At 34.2% G+C, this 19277-nt stretch overlaps 1 protein-coding gene across 1 annotated transcript; it reads left to right on the forward strand.

The window, feature by feature from the left end:
- Positions 1-15201: 15201 nt before the first annotated feature.
- Positions 15202-17125, forward strand: LOC148550129 (uncharacterized). Its single transcript, XM_088493377.1, has 3 exons — positions 15202-15884; positions 16094-16346; positions 16709-17125. The coding sequence occupies exons 1-3, from the start codon at positions 15202-15204 to the stop codon at positions 17123-17125; spliced, it is 1353 nt and encodes a 450-aa protein (XP_088349503.1).
- Positions 17126-19277: the final 2152 nt, after the last annotated feature.

The raw sequence follows: 19277 nt of genomic DNA on the forward strand, positions 1-19277 counted from the left end.
AGGATTAAGCCCACCTTGGCAAGCCGAATAGCACCAAATCAATCTAGCTTCATTCAAGGACGGATGATTCATGACAACATCATCATTGCTAAGGAAATGGTTCATGAGATGAGAAAAATGAACGAAAAAGAATGCTATATGGTGGTAAAGATTGACTTTGAGAAAGCATATGATAGAAAATGTCTTGGGGAATTTGGAATTCCGCAGCACATGTTGGATGTCATCATGGCAGAAGTAACCTCAGTCTCTTACAAGTTAATGTAGAACGAGTGCAAAACAGATGGCTTCCAACCCACGAGAGGGATTAGACAAGGAGATCCGATATCTCCTTACCTCTTTGTCATTGCTATGGATAAATTATCACAGCTCATTGAGGAAAAGGTGAATCGGAAAATATGGAAACCCATTAAAGCGGGAAGGAACGGACCTCTCATCTCCCACCTCCTTTTTGCAGATGACCTTCTCCTTTTTGCTAAGGCAGACACTAGCCAAATGGGGGTTATCCTTGACTCTCTGCGAGATTTTCGTCTAGCTTCCGAATTAAAAGTTAATGCATCGAAAACATCTATTTTTTTTTCTCAAAGAATGTGAATGTTGCCACTAGAAGTGCTATCACCAACCTAAGTGGTTTTGATGAAGCTACTGAATTGGAAAAATATCTCGGGGCTATGCTCACTAATAGTCGCAAGAAGAAGGACAAGTACAAGAACACTCTTGAAAGAGTCAAAAGCAAACTTAAAGGTTGGAAAGCTCATTGCCTATCTATAGCAGGACGTGTGACTCTAGAACAAACTGTCATTAGCCCTTCCATTAATCATGATATGATGCATTCCGTGATTCCCACTGGCATATGCAATGAAATTGAAAAATTGCAACGTAAATTTATTTGGGGGGAGGTAGGAGAGCAATGAAAAATGCACCATATTAGCTGAAAACTGCTGTGTAAACCAAGAAGTATGGGAGGCATGGGCTTTAAATCACTCCATGCTATGAATAAAGCCTTCTTAATAAAGATTCTCTGGAGACTTAACCAAGACCAAGATTTCCTTTAGGCCCGAATCCTCATCAATAAATATGGAAGGAAATGTGATTTAACTCAGCAAATTATATGTAATAATGCAGATTCTTCATTATGGAAAGACCTTGCTAAAATCCATTCCTTTTTTGTGTAGTTCCTGACCGTGTCTTTAGGGGATGGGAGATTAACCCACTTGTGGAAGGATACGTGGCTAGAGAAGGATGAACCTCTTCTCCATTATGTCATCAGACCGGTTGAAGAAATATTGCAAGACATAAAAGTTTATGAAGCAAAGTTAAATGAAGACTCCTGGAACATTCCATTTTTTAGACAATACCTTGATGAGGACACCATTAGAAAAATTCAAGCTATCCTCCCCCCAACAGACAACCTCGGACAAGATAGGAAGAAATGGAAGTTCACTCAAGATGGAAATTTTTCAGTGGCTAGTGCCTACAAGGCTCTGAAAAACAATGCAGGGGTTAAAGATTGGATTTGGAACAGTGTGTGAAAATGGCAAAGCCCCGAAAAGATTAAATGCTTCACTTGGATGGCTACCCACCAAAAGTTACTCACAGCACAAAGGAGAGCGTGTTTCCTTGGTTCGGACTCTAGCTGCCATCGATGTAAAGGAGTGCCTGAAACTATACAACATGTTTTACGAGATTGCCCAACGGCATCCAGGTTATGGGTAAGAATCATACATCACACTCATATCAACTTTTTCTTTAGAGCTCCCTTTGATACTTGGCTTCGTTGGAACCTCACAACGAATGTCGGAATTGCCACCAACCAAGAAACTTGAAAAACTCAATTCCTTGTTTCATGTTGGTGGCTTTGGAAATGGAAGAATAAAGAACTCTTCTCACCACCATACCAAAGACCCCACAATGAATATGTTATAGTTCTAAACCATGCTCATACTATTAAGACAGCTTTTGAAAAATCTGGCCTAACCCCTCAAGGAAGAAGGCACAGAGAGGTCCATGTAGCGTGGAGTTACCCACCTGAAAATTGGACAAAACTTAACACGGACAGTGCAGCATCAACAAATCCGAATGCAGGAGGATGCGGAGGTGTTATTAGGAATGAGCAAGGAAGATGGGTGGCTGGTTTTATGGCCAATCTAGTATGTTGTTCGGCGTTTTGGGCAGAAATGTGGGGTATCTATCATGGATTAAAAATTGCTTGGGATCTAGGCTTAAGAAGGATTATAATGGAGTCAGATTCAACAGCAGTAGTCACTATACTTAACAAGAAAGAGGGGTTGCACTCCCACCTTGAACCTCTTGTGAGAAGCATTGCAAACTTGATGCAAAAGAATTGGGAACTAAGAATAGAAAATATATACAGAGAGGACAACAAATGTACGAATTGGCTGGCCAAAGAAAATTTAAAATCACTATCAGGATGTCAGTTTATTGATAGTCTTCCTTGTAATCTTAGGTTAATCCTAAATGATGACTGTAGAGGAACAACCTTACCCCAATTTATTTCTATTTTGTAGTTTTCTTTTGGGTTTAGGCCCGGCTTTTTACCAAAAAAAAAAGTCTTTTCATATATTATGTTTTATTCATCATATTTGATCATTTTTCTATTACAAATTCTATAACCATAAAGATAAAGTCTATAAATAATTCAAAAATATAAAATATCTCTCATTTCATAAATTAGTTAATTTTGAATGAAGTTGAGTTAAGCCTATTAAATTTCAATTTTAATAACTTATAAGCCCATTGTTATTACACTATTTTAAAGTGGAGTATATAGTCAACAAACACTACAACAAAAATTGCAAGCGACGGCGATTTTTCGGTCAAGTCATGACAGTTTAATTTAAACTACTATTAAATATCACCCACGACGGTTTAAAAAATGATAATAGATAAATTGTCGGCATAGAAGTGGCAGCAATTTTATATATAACCGTTAGAATAACTATTATATTAGGCACACGGCAAACGACCGCGGTTTGAAATTGTCATTATACATGGTTTAAAATTGCAAATTAAAGTTCTTTGTCATGGTTTGTAAAAGCTGCCAAAAAATGGTTCAAAAAATGGGTATAAAAATATTAAGGTAAACATATATTTACATATAGGTACTCATATGAAATTAATAATTAAAAGTTATTAAATAATAATTTAATTAAATTGATCAAATTATCTATCGAATGTCAAATATAAATTTCACATTTGCATGTAATAAATTTTCACCAAATATTATATATATGGGTTATGGAGAAGCAGAAAAATCAAAGAAGAATGCATCACCTATACATTACTATACCAAAGTCAGAAGTTAGGTATAATTAAGTAACCATCTTAACTAATTGGCAGCTAACAACTTTAACATATAACGTGTAAAGGCTTATAGTTTGAAATTTTTTTTAAATATATCTAAAATAATGATATTTTAATAATTTTAATTAATATATATTATAAAAAAATTTTATAGTCGAGATCAACAGTTAAAATTATTAAAATATTGATGTTCAAAGAATATTTAAAATTCTTGCGTGTGACACAATATATGTATGAATTCCGTTAGGGAAATAGTGAGAAATCTTGACAATGTGTACAATGAACTTATTATTTAGCCCAATAAAGATAAATAATAAAAATTACTCCACAGATTATCCAAATTCAAAAACTCTCATTCAATTATTTCACATCAAATTTCAAATTTTAAATCCCCCAATTCAAATTTCAAAATTTTAAAAAATTCAGTTAGTTAGTCTTCGTGGTCTGGTTAGGTAATTCTGTTAGTAATTCTGTTTGATTCTGTTTTCATTCTAATATTATGAGTAACCTATGTAAGCTCTTTATAAGGCTAAACTTTCCTATGGTCAATAACACAATTTTCATTTCCTTCTTTACTAATATATGATCAAATAGTTCTTTCTCTCTAAGCTTTCACTTAAATCTTACACCACACTGCATATTCTTCAAGATCACTTTATGATATCAAGAACATAAGTTCTAGGGGTGCCAACGGGGCGGGTAGGATCGGGTTTTTGACCCCGCTTCGCTTTACAATAACCCGCATAAAACCTGCCCCACTCCTACCTGCGGGTAGTAAATGGTTGAACCCTAACCTGTCCCTGCAGGTACCCGCCCCACCCCTATAATTATTAAAATCTAATAAATAAAATTAAATTTCAAAATTTATATAACCATTGTCACATACATAACATAAATTAAAGTAAAATTTTAAATATGATACAATATTATCAATTATTTTACATATATTACACATATTATATATTATAAATATACTGGGACGGATAGTACCTAAATCCGGTCCCGCCTCGCCCCGTCCAAGAACTCGCCCCGCTAAAAATTCGCCCCGGTGCGGGAGCGAGTAGGGGTGGGATGGGTATCCGCGGGTTCGGGTAGTGTTGCCATCCCAAATAGGTTCAGATCCGAACAGCACTTGAGAGAAACAGGGCTTAATTGCATAGGAATATATCTCCAAGATTAAATAAAGAGGAAGTATAGGGAGCCAATGGAGTATCTGTATAATGTGTACAATGGGGTTTAGGGATGTTCGATTCAGTAGGATATCCGATGTTTATTATTCCTGGTACCCGGATAGTTATTCTGGCCTGGATAGTATGGGTCAATTGTGTTTGAGAAATTAGTAGTATTTTATCCTGAATGTTCATTTTTTAACTTATATTAGGCCAAATAAATAGCCCATTGTACACATTGTACAAATACTCCATTGGCTTTCCAGCGAAATTCTTAAACAAATTGCAGATATTTTTACTTTTCTTAGTATCTCTACCACCTCTCAATTAGAAGACATCGATGCAATTCTTGAGAGATTGAATATGGATTAACAGATGCTTATCCCTACAATCATGTATGATCAAACAAATCTCCATTCTTGCTTGAATAGATATTTTTTATATAGCTTCATTCATACCTCTAAAATCACTAAAAATCTTTATTATGAAATATTAGAAAATTAACATAATTTATTATTTTTGTTCATCAGTTAATCAACAATGTTTAAAAATATAGACGGAAATATATCATTAAATTATTATATTAAAAAAATTAAATTAATAGTTAACAATACTAATAAAAAATAAGAAATTTTACTGATTCTTGAACTTTTTTCAATTTTATTAGTGATGCAAAAATTTTAAATCTTTTTAACAAATATCATAAAGATACATTAAGAGTACTATATGAAAAGACAGTTTACTTAATATTATTAAAATAATAAAATTATAACTTTTTGAATATTACAAATTAATCATCACTACAAGAAAAATACTCATTTAGCTACACTTTTTTAAGCTACATTTGAAAAGCGTAGACTATTCATAGAATAGACTATGTTTTTCTCAGTGTTGCCTTTTTTTTAGAGAAAAGGAAATACAATTCTGGCATCATTTAAAAAGTGTAGCCTTAGGTATTATAGAAATCACTTATAAAGCGTAGCCGTATGTTGATATCTATGGGTCCACTTTTTGTATCAAAGAGAGCGCTTTTTGAGGGTAGCCTATTTGTTAAGTTTTGGGTGCGCTTCAAAAGTGATGCCTAATGAGCGCTTTTCCCTCTTTTTCCCGATCGAAAGCAAACTCACAACACTTAGTGAAATTTTTGTTCCCTCCAAAGCTTATTATCCCCTTTCTGAAACTCACAACACTTAGTGAATCACAGCGCCTTTATCCCCTTTTTGGAACCCTCTCACCATCGTGAAGAACCACACGCAGCACTCACTATCGCCACATTGCCGCACACTCACCACTCACCACTCACTATCGCCACTGACCGTTGCTCCTCTTTGCCCTCCTACACCGAGCTGCGCCGCCCTTAGCATCGTCATCTCTGCGCTTCTCATCGTCCTTCTCCTTTCAGTTTGATCGTCATCGCTATAACCGTCACCACCCAGTAACCACTCACCGCCAGTCACCGTCGCTGTTGATCGTCGCTGTTGCTGCACTAACCATCGCTCTTCTTCGCCGTTCTTCTCATCATCGTCTTTTCTGTGCTCACATTGTTGAATATGTATGTATTGATTTTTATTTGGTTTTGAAATTTCAGAGGTTTAGGGTTCCGATTTTAGGGATTTTAATTTGGGAGTTTTAATCTGTGAAATATGGGTTTTTGAATTGTAATTTGATAACATGCATGCTGTTGTTGATGAAGATGCGTGGTTTAACAGATTAGTGAGTATTGTTAGATTAGTGATTTTTTATGTTTATCCTACCTTCTGATAAATAATAGAATAGTTTCCTTACAGTAAAATGTGAAAAATGAAGAACATGCTTCTCTTTTTGTGTTCTGCATTTTTTTGTGTTAAACCAAAATATTTTACCTGCAGTTTATTCAAGTTCTCACGCAACTTGCTTTCTGACAATTTAGTAGCACTTGTTTCTGCATTATCAGATTTTTCTTGAATCATTTTTTTGTTTCTAATTTGGTTTCTTACTCTTAGTAGATCCAAATATAGTTTTTAAATTTGACTTTATGATAATAGAGAATAGAATGCAAATTGCAAAAAAAGAAATAAAAAGCTAACAATAAATAAATAAGTAAAATAAAAACTTTGCACGTAATATATAAATTGTGACATTAACTCCACCTTAAACAATTTTGATACTCACACTTATTCACTTACTTAACATGTCAGGTGCTAATCAGTACCATTTACTTAACTTGTTGTAATTGGATCCCTTTTGAAATTTTAGTAATATATAGTGATACCATGCTTGATTTGTGTTTTTCCATGAAGGCTGTGATTCAGCCACTGGACTTGTGCAGTATCCATTGATTGAATGCATAATTGTGTCTTTTAAATTTCAGTTGTAGCTTACTTAATGCTACTGGCAGTGAACTTATCCAATTGCATTACAGTTTGCTTCATATGTTTCCTTTTTGGGAATTACTTGTATCGAAGTTATGTTTTAAGGTATTTGGTTATTTTGTGCAAGAACCAAGTGCGAGGATGTTAGAATGATGTAGAGTTTTGTTGCAGTGTTTGAAGCAAGAGCAATATGATATTCTTTGAATAAATAGAAATGTAATGATAAAATTTTATGGTTGTAGATCGTGGGAAGGTCAGGTCAGAATTTGGATTGGATACTAATTAAATAAAATTTGATTTCCAACTTCAGTCTTAAACAGCAATCCTGAAGTGTGTGCTATCTTAGCGCTGATCAGAAAGCAATGTCCTTCCATCTTGATTTATAGCTCTGTGCCTTTCTTCTACTCATAAGCACTAACATAATTTTTTTTTGTATTCTTTTAGGAACAAGTAAAGCTGCAAAATTGTTGAGAGCCAATGAAATTTCTCTTTTCAAAGTACCGGAAGAAACAGTAGAGCTACTTAGGAAATATGACCTGTATTTCTTTAGCCCCGAGCATCCTCCTTTGACCAAACCAGCTCAAAAAGCCCTCGATTGGGCCGTGGATGAGAATTTGAAGTCAGGTATTATAGTTTCTACCTATCAGTTCCATGCCAAAATTTGTTCAATAAATGAGTTAGACTCATTGTTAGTTCGGATTTTCCATTTCGTGTTGTACTATACTTTGCAAGTTACTATTACATGAAATTAAAATGAACTGGAAAGAAACTTTGAGTTGTCTTGTGCCCCATCTGAAAATGATTTTAATCTGTGTATGACTGTGGTAATATTACATGTCAGAAACATATAGGATATACCTGATTTATTTTTCTCATCTAATCAATTTTCAGGGTTTATGATCTTTATGTACTTCTTTGAAACTTACTTGGATATACGACAACTTAAGGTACTCTTGGATGTACTTCTTTATGATCTTTATGTACTTCTTTTAAAACTCTGGAATTTTCATGAGAGAACCAAATCTTGAAGGATTTATTATAGAGAGATACTGCCCACGAAAAACTATTGTTAGAATCTTTGTTAGAAATCAAGGGATTGCTGAGTGAAATTACTTGTTGTATTTTCTTTAGTTTCTGCTTTGTGCTGTGCTACATTAAAAAGTGAAAGAAATTAATGCTATTTTAGACCTCAACGTTGCCTCCATTGACCAAAATCTTTGTATGAGTGCACATTTTACTGCTTAGTGTTGCTGATTGATTTCACTCTTAATCCATACAAAAAGGAATAAGACTGATTCTGGATTTCTTTATGCTTGTCACTGTTATTAATTTATTTATTATGTCTAATTTGATTTATTTATTTCAAGTTCATAAATCTGGGTGAGTTTATGATTTTGCATAAATAGCCTTTGTTTCAAACCTCATTCAAACCAACATATATTGTTCTAAAATCTGGGTAAGGGAATTTAGCAGCCTTGATTTCAAAGTTAACAACAAATAAATAAGTATAATAATTAATCTGCATTTGTTTATTTTAGATACTGCACTTATTTAATTGATCTGCCCTGTTTCTATCCAAGGAACAAGCTTTTGCCTTCTTCGATTTTGCCTGCTGCTCTTTTGCCATGTGCTATCCGGTTCTACCCTAATTTCCACCTTCTTCTAGGTTGTCTTTTTTTTTCCTGCCCTGCTGCTCTTCACGCTTCTAGTAATAATTTTAATTTTTAACTAACTATTCACCTGCAAAATGCTTTTACTTAAATCTAATAATAAAATTTGTTGATTAAATATTTATATTTTTATTTTAAAAAACTCCCTCCTAAAATTTTATATAGCAACTGCAGGATTGCAAAAATATTACTATAATTTGCGTTTGAGTTTATTATGAATGGTTGCAAAAATATTATTAGAAAGTTGACTTTGTTTTTTGTTTGCATTGACCAAAATTGAAGGCGGAAGTTTTTGGTTAAGGTCTTCCAAGCAGATTTTGTCAAAACATTGATCGTGTCATGGCAAGGTACAATGCATACTTTAATTCTTTGATAGTAATCAGTGGCTAAGAGAAGGGGGAGGGGTTGAATCTTAGCCCCTTTTTGCAATGTATAGCTTTCTGCCTTTTAAGATAGCTTCAAGAGATATTTCTGTTTTTGTCTCGTAACTAGTCAAGAGACATTTTCTTTTTGTCTCGTAACCAGTTAAGAAATATTTTTCAATTTTGTCTCCTATGCAACAGAATCAGAAATGGAGTAGAAGAGAAAGAGAGAATCACACCCAGAAGTATCCTGGTTCAGCTGCTAAGGGCAATGCAGCCTACGTCCAGTCTCCATCACAACAGTGACGGAATTTCACTATAATCAACAGATTACTACACCAATTCTTCCCTAGGAACTACCCATTCCTATCCGGGACAAGTCCAGAATCTATCCCCAAAACTGAACTTGACTTGGTCACCTACCAAGCTTTCAACCGAAAAGTGCTAACCCAACTTGCAAGGGAATTCACACAGGATCATGAAACACAACACAGATGTACAAAGGAACTCTTAAACATCTATAGATTTTTCTTTAATTTTTCTCTCTTTGCCTTTTTCTCTCACTGGCTTTTTCTTACAAACCTCACTCTGTTTGCCTTTTTCACCATGAGACTCAGACAGACAAAACTAAAGAAAAGAATACAAAATAAAACTCATTGAAGGAGAAGAACTCTGTTAGCTTAGGGTAGCTATGAGAACTCTGTGCTTTCTCTCCTTGCCTCAACCCTTGGCCGTTCACCCTTATTATAGAAGGGGAAGCTTCCAAGGTTGAAACCGGTTTAACCAAGCCACCAACATCTTCTCCAACACATAGCCGATTCAGACAGAGAGAAGAGAGAGGAAAAACCAAAAGCAAATCAACATGCATGTACCTCTCTCTCATCCTTTCTCATCAAGCTTCATCAATCTGAGCCTTTCATCTTGACTTTGTCCCCAAGAATGAATTCAGACCCTTGATGAATCTTTGATCCTTGACAGCTCCTTCCTTTCCATATTTGCTTCTTTCTCCACGTAGCTCCAGTAGCTACCTTATGTCTTGGATGAACAAAAATAGAAACGAGCTTTACCACTGAGATCTTTTTCTCTAACCGACGCCGATTGCTTCTATTCTTGGTGTGGAAATCTTGAAGCTTCTTCTTTACATCTTGCCTTTAGTGGCAAAAATCTTAGCCACGCCAAGTTTCGGATCTTCCTTTTGCTAAAGCCATTATCCTAGCCTTTTTTCTTCTTCTTAGCTTCTCTGTAATTTTTCTGATAACTTCTTCTTTCTTCCTTCCTGTATGACATGACCGTATGCAAAGAGAGAAAGGAGAGAGAAGAGAGAAAAAGCTTTGGATGCAATGAATGAAATTAAAACAAATTAAATCCCACTTCCATTTTTCTATGCATATAGTAATGTGTGTAGCATTGATTGCCATCAAATCAATTTAAATTTTCTTTCAGTTACCAAGGCAAGAAATTAAACCAATTTAATTTTGAATTCCATTCCACAAGGGGAGTAGGTAACCAAATGAAGCATGCTCCAATTCCTTTATTTCTTCTTCAATTTCATACCAACAAATTTGTTGGATCAAAAGAAATTTGTTTTGGGCTTCATATTAGTTTTCTGGCCCAATAAGCATTTGCTTATGCAAAAAATAATTCAGCCACTTTGCTTGAAATTATTTTTGCACCAAGGTTAAATATTTTCTCATCAAATTAGGCTTATGTGACTTTTGGCCCACAAAAATATGCACACTCAACAAAATTATTAAACAACCAATTGAAATAAAAAAACAAATTAATAACTTTATAATTAATAATTTTTAATAATGTTTGATCATCATCATATTTCATGTTTTTCTAAACTCAACAATTTCAAGTTTTCTGAGTTTTGTTAGTTTTGAAATTGCAATTTAACTTATTATATTTGTACTATAAATTCTATGTTTTTCTTTATTTGTTTTACCTCAATGGGTTTCTATAGAATTACTTCTAAGACTAGGAACTATTTCCCAACCTAATTACAAGGCTTTGAAAGTCCTTTTTATTGCCCATTTCCTTTATAGCGAATAACACCCTTCCTCCTCTATTCTTGTTATCTTCACTTTGCGATTCCTTGTAAATTTTTCTCCTAAAAAATTTAATAATTATCAATTAGATTTTGTGATATGCCAAAGGATTGGATGGATCTACCGAGGTATAGCGAAGAGTATATCAATGGTGTTATTAGTTTTTTATACTTTGCATACTCCGAGGGAGAACCGGACGGACGATAAATTCAATGTCCTTGTAAGAGGTGTTGTAAGGCTACACTTATATACAGTAGCTATAGTATACAAAAAAAAAAAAGGAGACCTAAGGCTACACTTATATACAGTAGCTATAGTATACAAAAAAAATGAGGGACCTAAGGCTACACTTATAAAATATAGCCATGGTATACAATGTGGCTACGCTTTATAGGTGATGCAGTAGCGTTGAAAAGCGTAGCCTATTCTGGTAAAAATGGAAGCTAAAAAGCATAGCATTTGGTCTTGAACAGCATCACTTGAAAAACGTACCCTATTCCCAAACACCAAAAGCGTAGCCTTTGAGAATAGGTAACGGCCGAATAGGCATCCCCCAAAAAGCGTAGCCGTAGCTTAAGGCATTATTTTTTTACTACACTTTTCAAGTGTACCTGAATAGGTGTTTTTCTTGTAGTGCATTTGATTCATGGGTGATGCTAGGAAGCCAAAAAATAATTACAATATAAAAATGTCACATAAAAATTCTCATTCTCTTGATAAGCAAGTGACATGCACTTCCTTATCACTTATCCTCCTTATCACCTACTATTTTGCTGCATGTTTGGAGTCATTAATGTTCTTTCCAAAATCAATTTCAGTTTCTCCCAAATCAAATCCCTAACATCTCTCAATCACATTATTATCCATTAAAATGTAATAATTTTCTGCAAAAATTATAAAAATTAAATTAAAAATTTTTAACAACTTCAACTATACAACTTATATTTTACACATAGACTATTAAAAAATAAAACATAAAATATAAACAAAAATTAAAAAATAAATTTTTAAAAATAATTATTAACTCATTATATTAAAATCAATAAATAAGCATACATATGAATATTAAATAAAAATATTAAAATAATTAAAATTATGACCTATTAGTACACATATGAGATAATTTGAAAAATACAATAAAACGTATAGTTTAAAATTCGATAATATTAATTATAAAAATTTATTAATTATAGACATCATATAGGTATGAAATTATGAATATTATGAGTACAAATTATGGATGTTATTAACATGAAATAATGGATGTTATGTGTATGAATCTATGGATGTTATGAGTAAATTTATCAATTTTTAATTTAAGAATTTGATATTTTTTTTAAATTCAATTATGATAAAATTTAAAAACATATGTGTTAACTTTATAGTTACTTATGCAATAACTAATTAAAAAATGATATGTATATGGATGTAATATCTAATAAACATAAATTTAATTTTTAGATGTTAGTTGTATGTAATTATGGATGTTATGTATATGAACGTATGAATTTAGTTAGTACAATATAATTATAAATGCACATAAAAGTACAAAAAAAAATTAAGTCAGTTTATTATCATACCTCATCAAAGCTAGTATGTTTTTCATATTCTCGAAAATTGGTTGACTGACAACCTCGTCGGGTGAGTCCGTCTGTTGTTCAAATTCTTCATTAGATAGGTACCGTATTAAGGTCGAATTCAAATGCCATACTATTTGCAATGATAAACGCGATTTCTTGTAAAATTTCTTGACTTATACACTATTGTGCTTACAATGGTATTAGAGTCATGATTTTTGAATGATCATAATTGAATTAATGGAAGGTATATATTACAAAAAAATTAAGTGCAATTAAAATACCTTAACGGAAATAAAGAATTAATAATTTTTTCGTATCTCTATTGATTGGTATTAAATGCCTTAAGAGAAACAAAGAATCAAGTGCAATTAACTCAATTAATATATATTATCATTACCGTCTATTATTATTATTATTAATATTTAATGTATTATTAAATGAGCAATGCTAGGGAACCAAAAGGGTATTAGCCAAAAATCAGCCAAAATATTTTTGGTGAATCCAAAATTTCTACGAATTAATATATATGGATGTTTCTTCTGCTAAGTATCAGAATGTTTCTTTTTCATACTAAATGAATGTTCTTTTATATATTTTTTGAATTTTTTTGTATTGCAAATGTGAATGCCTCTATTTCTTTAAAAATTTCATTTTTTTAAAATTTTATAGATATTTAATTATTTTTGCTAAAATATAATTAGATATTTCTTTTGTTAAATATTAGGATGTTTTTTTTCATATTAGATGAATATTTTTTTATATTTTTGTTTAAATGCTTGTAACATCCACGAGAAATTTTGTTTATAACCTGGTTGGTGACATTTAAGTCTAAGATTACAAAGGAAGAGAAGTTTGTTGTCCCTAGCAAATCATCTACATAGGATGATGATGGTATTTATGTGGTAACAGAAATCAATTAGTGAGAAGGTGGATCTGGATTGAACTTGACAAATTCCCTCCATATGAGCTCCTTGACATCCTCTTCAGTGCATGTTGGATATGAGCTCCTTGACATCCTCTTCAGTGCATGTTGGATGCTCAAAGTCAAAACTAAATGGCCTCGGACAAACCGGCTCATCATTGATGGCCTCCGTCGCCTCCTTAGATAGCACAATCGGCCTCAGGCTTATGCCGGAGCTACTCGGTCTCGACGCGCCTGTTTCTGTCGCTGTTGACGCCGGCTCCGAGGGGGAAGTCACGTGCGCTGACGCGCGGAAACTCCGAGACTCAAACTCGAGTCCAAACATAAGGTTCACAAGCTCCCGATCTGGTAAAGACAGTTCCGACTAGAAGTGGAAGCGATTGGAGGAGTGGGTTGCGGTTGGGAGGCGGAGAGGGCCTGCCGGTGAGAGAGAGATTGATTGTTAGAGGTGGGTAGATTAATGTGAGAGATAAAAGGAAGGTTTTTATAGGTTTTAATTAGGTTTAGTTAATCAATTTTTAATTTTTAAATTTTGAATTTAAAAAATTTAAAATTAATTATTAATATAAATTAATGTGGTTTTGTTTAGTTTTTGGCTGGTAACCTTTTGGTTCTATATACTTTTCCTTATTAAATATAAAAATTAAATTATAAAAAAATATTAAATATTAATTATAAGAATATCTAATAGTAAGAGATATGATATTATAATTAATATGATTAATAAGTGAAGTTGATAAGAATATGATAAATAAAATAATAAGAGAATAAAATAAAAAATAAAACTGTTATTAAGTAATGTAAATGAAGTAAATTATGAAAAATTTTAGTTAATTATGGCTTACCAAACTTTTTCTTTGATTCATAAACATCATATATATCCAAAACAGTAAATTTTATTGGTTCTTAATAAATGTCCATATCTAATATAAGTGGGGCTTGACTTAACTAGAGTAGAGTAGTGTGATCATTATTGTATTCACATGGAATTATTCCGCACGCCAAGCAATCTCATCAATAAGTGACCCATCACTACGGTGATATATCAAGTCACGTATCTTTAATTACCATAAATATTTTAGGAACAAAATACTTTTGATTTGTTTCATTAATTTATTTATAACACCTTAAGTCACAACTAAAAAAAAAAATTATGTAAATTCTAAAGTTTGAAGATTTATAAAGAAATAAAATAAAAATTAACCGTTATCGAATTTATAATTATTATAATATATAAATTTTATTATCTTAATTTAAGAATTTAGACACTCGTTTTTTTATTTTTTATTTTTTTTTTACTTTAAATGAGCCTAATTGATTGTAAGTATATTTTGAATTTATTATAAATTTTAGGATAATTCACATTAATAAATTAACATTCGTCCAATAATTTTACGTGAATCACCTAAAATAAAAAACATCATGTGTATCACCCTAATTACATTTCTATATAAATCGAATGAGTCAGATTAGATTTAGCTTTCCATATAATTAAATTGAAAAAGTCTGGTTCGATTTATACATCTTTACATGCTATCCTAGTAAATCTAATCAATATGTTTCAATTTATGCATGCATGCATGCTATCCTAGTAAATCTAATCACACTGTTTCGATTTAACCATGCACGTGAGCCCATAGTAATTCGAAACAATCTATTTCAAATTACACCCTGATATTGTCCTTATATATTCTAATGGGACTGATTAGATTTACTGTGAGGCTAACCTATATAAATATGATATGAACGTTAATTATGTATGAGAGTAAAATACAATGGCTAGTGAGGATAGTTTTCTAGTATTAGTGTACTATAGAGGGTCGATTAAGAAAAAAACACGTTTTGAAATTAAATTTACTGATAAGGATCCCCATAGTGTTTTTTTGAAACCTTCAACGAGTTTCACTGAGTTCCTGAATTCTATAATCCAAAAACTGGGGTTGCAAGACGTGAAACGGGTTGAGAAATTATTCTATAGAATTTCGATTTCAGTTTTGCGGGATGACGTGAAGTACGATTCGTTCTTCATAGGGAGTAACGAAGATTTGGAAGTATTCCATTGTCATTGGCAGTTTCCCGAGGTCAGGACCCTTGAGCTGTTGGCCAAACTTATAGGTGTGGTCTCCAGCTCAAGCGGTTCGAACCGGGCTCCCCAAGCTCCAGCAACGGCAGCCTGTTCTAGTTCGAGGCTTGGTGGTGCCTCGTCATCCGTGCCTGTGATTACGCCTAAGGTAATGTTGGTTGCCTCCCCGTCCTTCGCAGCTGATCTAAACCGCAGTGGTGACGGAGAAGTAGGTATTACTGATACGGCACTGGTTTCATTACAGGGTAGAGCACCAGATGGTATAGACGATGTACTACGGGATGATGATGAGGATGACAATGTGGAGCCGAACATAATTGCCGATGATAGTGATGATGACATAGCAGGAAGTAATCCAATTGATGGTGGTGCAATGTTTAGTTTAGGGACTTAGCAGTACCTCCTGCACTTTTCAAATTTAGACTTGAATGCCATGAGATAGCAGGGGATTCTTGGTGAACCTATTGGATTTGGTGCCAGAGACACACAAGATGCTGGAGGACTAGTGAAGTTTCAGGTTGTCAGCAGTTTTAGGATAAAGAGGAAGTCGTGTTAAGCGTAAAGACTTATAACATCCGACGCAGTGTTCAGTATAAAGTGGTGGAGTTTGATTATCGCAAGTACTGCGAAAAGTGTAAGAAATTTGGCAACGGGTGCACATGGTTGATTCGGATCAGTCTCCGCCAGCGTAAAGGTATTTTGGAGGTAAAACAGTACAATGAACCTTATACTTGTCTAGCCACGTTGATATCGAGTGATCATAGGAGTCTTGATTATTATGTGATATCGGCATTCATACTGCCAATGGTTAGAGCTAATGCTGCCGTGTGTATCAAGGTACTTCTAAATGCGACAGAGGCACTGCACATTTCGGTTTTATACCGACTTACATGAGGGTTTGGTTGGCTAAGCAGAAGGCCATGGCACAGATTTACGAAAATTGGGATGAGTCATACAATGAGTTGTCGTGATGGGTACTAGGTATCCAGATGACGATGCCGGGTAGTGTTGCAGTGCTGAGGACGATCCTTGTGCGAGTGGGTGAGCAAGTGGATCAGTCGCATTCCTATTTCCACTGGATTTTTTGGATATTTCTACCATGTATTGAGGCCTTACGACATTGCAAGCCATTGGTCAATATTGACGGGACCCACTTGTACATCAAATACGGGGGGACATTGCTCGTTGCGATTGGTTAGGACGAGAATTCCAACATCCTACTGGTTGCATTTGCACTTGGGAAGGGTGAGAATTCTGAGTCGTGGTCATTTTTTCTATCCCACATCTGCCAGCACATCACTCCGCAACTGGGTCTTCTAATGATACCGGATCGGCACAACGGTATCAAAGCCGCACTAGAAGCTCCCGACGGAGGTTGGGTAGCACCTGCTGCCTACCGTGCATTCTGTATTCAACATGTGGCCGCCAATTTTGTCCTAATCTTTAAGGGCAAGGATGCACGAAGGCTTTTGGTAAATGCGGCTTATGCCAAGATTGAGGTTGAATTTGACTACTGGTTTAATATTCTCCATTCCGAAGATCCTGCCATGAGTGATTGGGCTAAAAGGATTGACTATGTAATGTGCATAGAAGTAGTTTTAAAACGTCATCATTAGATATACAGTGTTGCCAAGCTGACATTAGATATTAACTATTTAGATTTGACAAAATAGTGACATCCCCAGTCTGTAGGAGATCTATCCTAAGCCTCCAATGAGCAACTCAAGGTCTCTTCTCGCTCGCAGTTAGGTTGTGACCTGACCACCTGCACCCCAAACACACGTTATCACTAAATGAAAATAACTCCAAATAATAAAAGATAAAGATAGCACATAAATAGAACATCACCTCAAGGCCAAAGGCCGGCCAAAAGTATCATATTCAGCGGGCCTGAAACCAGAAAACTGCTAGAAGATCCATGACTGAAGCAGCTGCAATGGACCAGCTAACTTCACAACGTTTCTGTTTGCCACGCGGCATATGCACCGTTATAACTATGACAGAGCAGTTAATCCCCAACTGTACCCATCTATGTCCTCAAACTTGGCTACGTATGGCAGCCATTGAATGTGCAGGAGAGTACCGGACTTGTCGCTAAATAGCAGAGTCCCCAAAAGCATCACGATATAGGCCCGGGCATATCTCCTAATAGTGGCATCGTCAGCGCCATCAGGAATCTCTCCGAATGTGTCCTGCATCCAACTGCATCTCATTGTAAACTTGTCGTTGCAGTTTGCATGAGGCGAAACACCCAGCTGCTCCTGGAACCACATCCAAACTGGGCGACCACACTCGATGTATCGCTCAAACTCCATCAGGCATGACGTACTGTCTAACGATCGGCAACCCTAACTGGTACGCCACGTCCTGCAGTGTAATCGTGTACTCTCCGAACGACATATGAAACGTGTGCATTTCCGGATGCCATCTTTCTACGAATGCATTCACCAACGGCTCATCCAACCTAAACCAAGTCTCGTTCAGCCTCGTAAGATGGTATAAACTGGTCATCTGTAAGTACGAAACGATCCTCTCATCCATGTACATACCTTATTATCGTCTCATGCTACCGATACATCGGTGGGACTACATAAACAACATAACAAATTGTCTCTTACGACCACATCAAAACATATTTACATAACAATATCAACTAATGCATATCTTAATCTAAATAATGCCATAAATACAACCAAATAATGTTATGGGTACAAACACAAAATAAATTTATATATTCATCAATCTAGGCCTAATAAAAATAAGTTTAATACTAATAAAATATTTTTACTAACAACCGAAATCACAACATCAAATCCATTGACTAGTCTTACTCTAACTAAGTTTCACTACATATTATCTTCACTACTCATATTCTGCTACTTATTTGTAACCACTATCCAAATTAGAACTTGCTCGGTCCAATCTCTAGAGATTATTAAGCCACTAATCTAACCACTCTATTTAGTTTAACAATTGTAATAATGACCATCATTAAAAGAGACAAAAAAGCATTAACGTAAAATATTTAATTCTATTTTTGAAAAAAAAATTGTATACACCAACCTCTTCATTGATGATACCAGCAATATGGGCAACTCTGTTCAAACGATAAAGACAATCTGAGTTATCTCCCATCACGTTATTTATCAAATGTTGGAGTGTTTGGGCTGAGGTTTCTCTGAGCATTTTGGATTCGTGGTTCGAATGAGTCCAATTCGAACTCTATTTATAAGGATCCTCCCAGTAAATCTAATTAGATTCATTCAAATTATCATGGGCACGAAACCGTGGGTAATTCGAAACAGCCATAACCGAATTACTATAGGCTTTCCAATTCCCGTAAATTGAAACGGTTTGTTTCGAATTACTATGGACAAATGTCCAAGGCTAAATCAAAACAGGGTGCTTAGATTTACTAGGATAGCATACATGTATGTATAAATCGAAACATGTTAATTAGATTTATTAGAACAGCATACAAATATGTGTAAATCGAACCAGGCTGTTTTGATTTATATAAAAAGCTAAATCTAATCTGGACTTCTGGTTAATTCGATTTGCATAGAGATATGACTAAGGTGATTTACGTTATGTTTTTTATTTTGGGTGATTCATATCAAATTGAGCGAATATTGGTTTATTAATGTGAATTACCCTAAATTTTATATCCCTTAAAAATATTATTTTTTAAAGTGCTTATAAATAAAAATTTCATCCACTTATTTTTTAAATTAAATTAAATCTACTTAATTATTAATCTGGAACCAA

Source organism: Arachis ipaensis, chromosome B7, assembly GCF_059453495.1.
Source record: "Arachis ipaensis isolate K30076 ecotype BB chromosome B7, ASM5945349v1, whole genome shotgun sequence".
NCBI lineage: Eukaryota > Viridiplantae > Streptophyta > Magnoliopsida > Fabales > Fabaceae > Arachis > Arachis ipaensis.

Bases quoted from the DNA above. Each gene is read 5' to 3' on its own strand.
- LOC148550129 (XM_088493377.1), top strand. From the start codon at position 15,202: ATGGCTAGTGAGGATAGTTTTCTAGTATTAGTGTACTATAGAGGGTCG. The intron at 15,885-16,093 runs GTTTAGTTTAGG...CATCCGACGCAG, and splicing joins CCAATTGATGGTGGTGCAAT to TGTTCAGTATAAAGTGGTGG. The intron at 16,347-16,708 runs GTACTTCTAAAT...GCGATTGGTTAG, and splicing joins ATGCTGCCGTGTGTATCAAG to GACGAGAATTCCAACATCCT.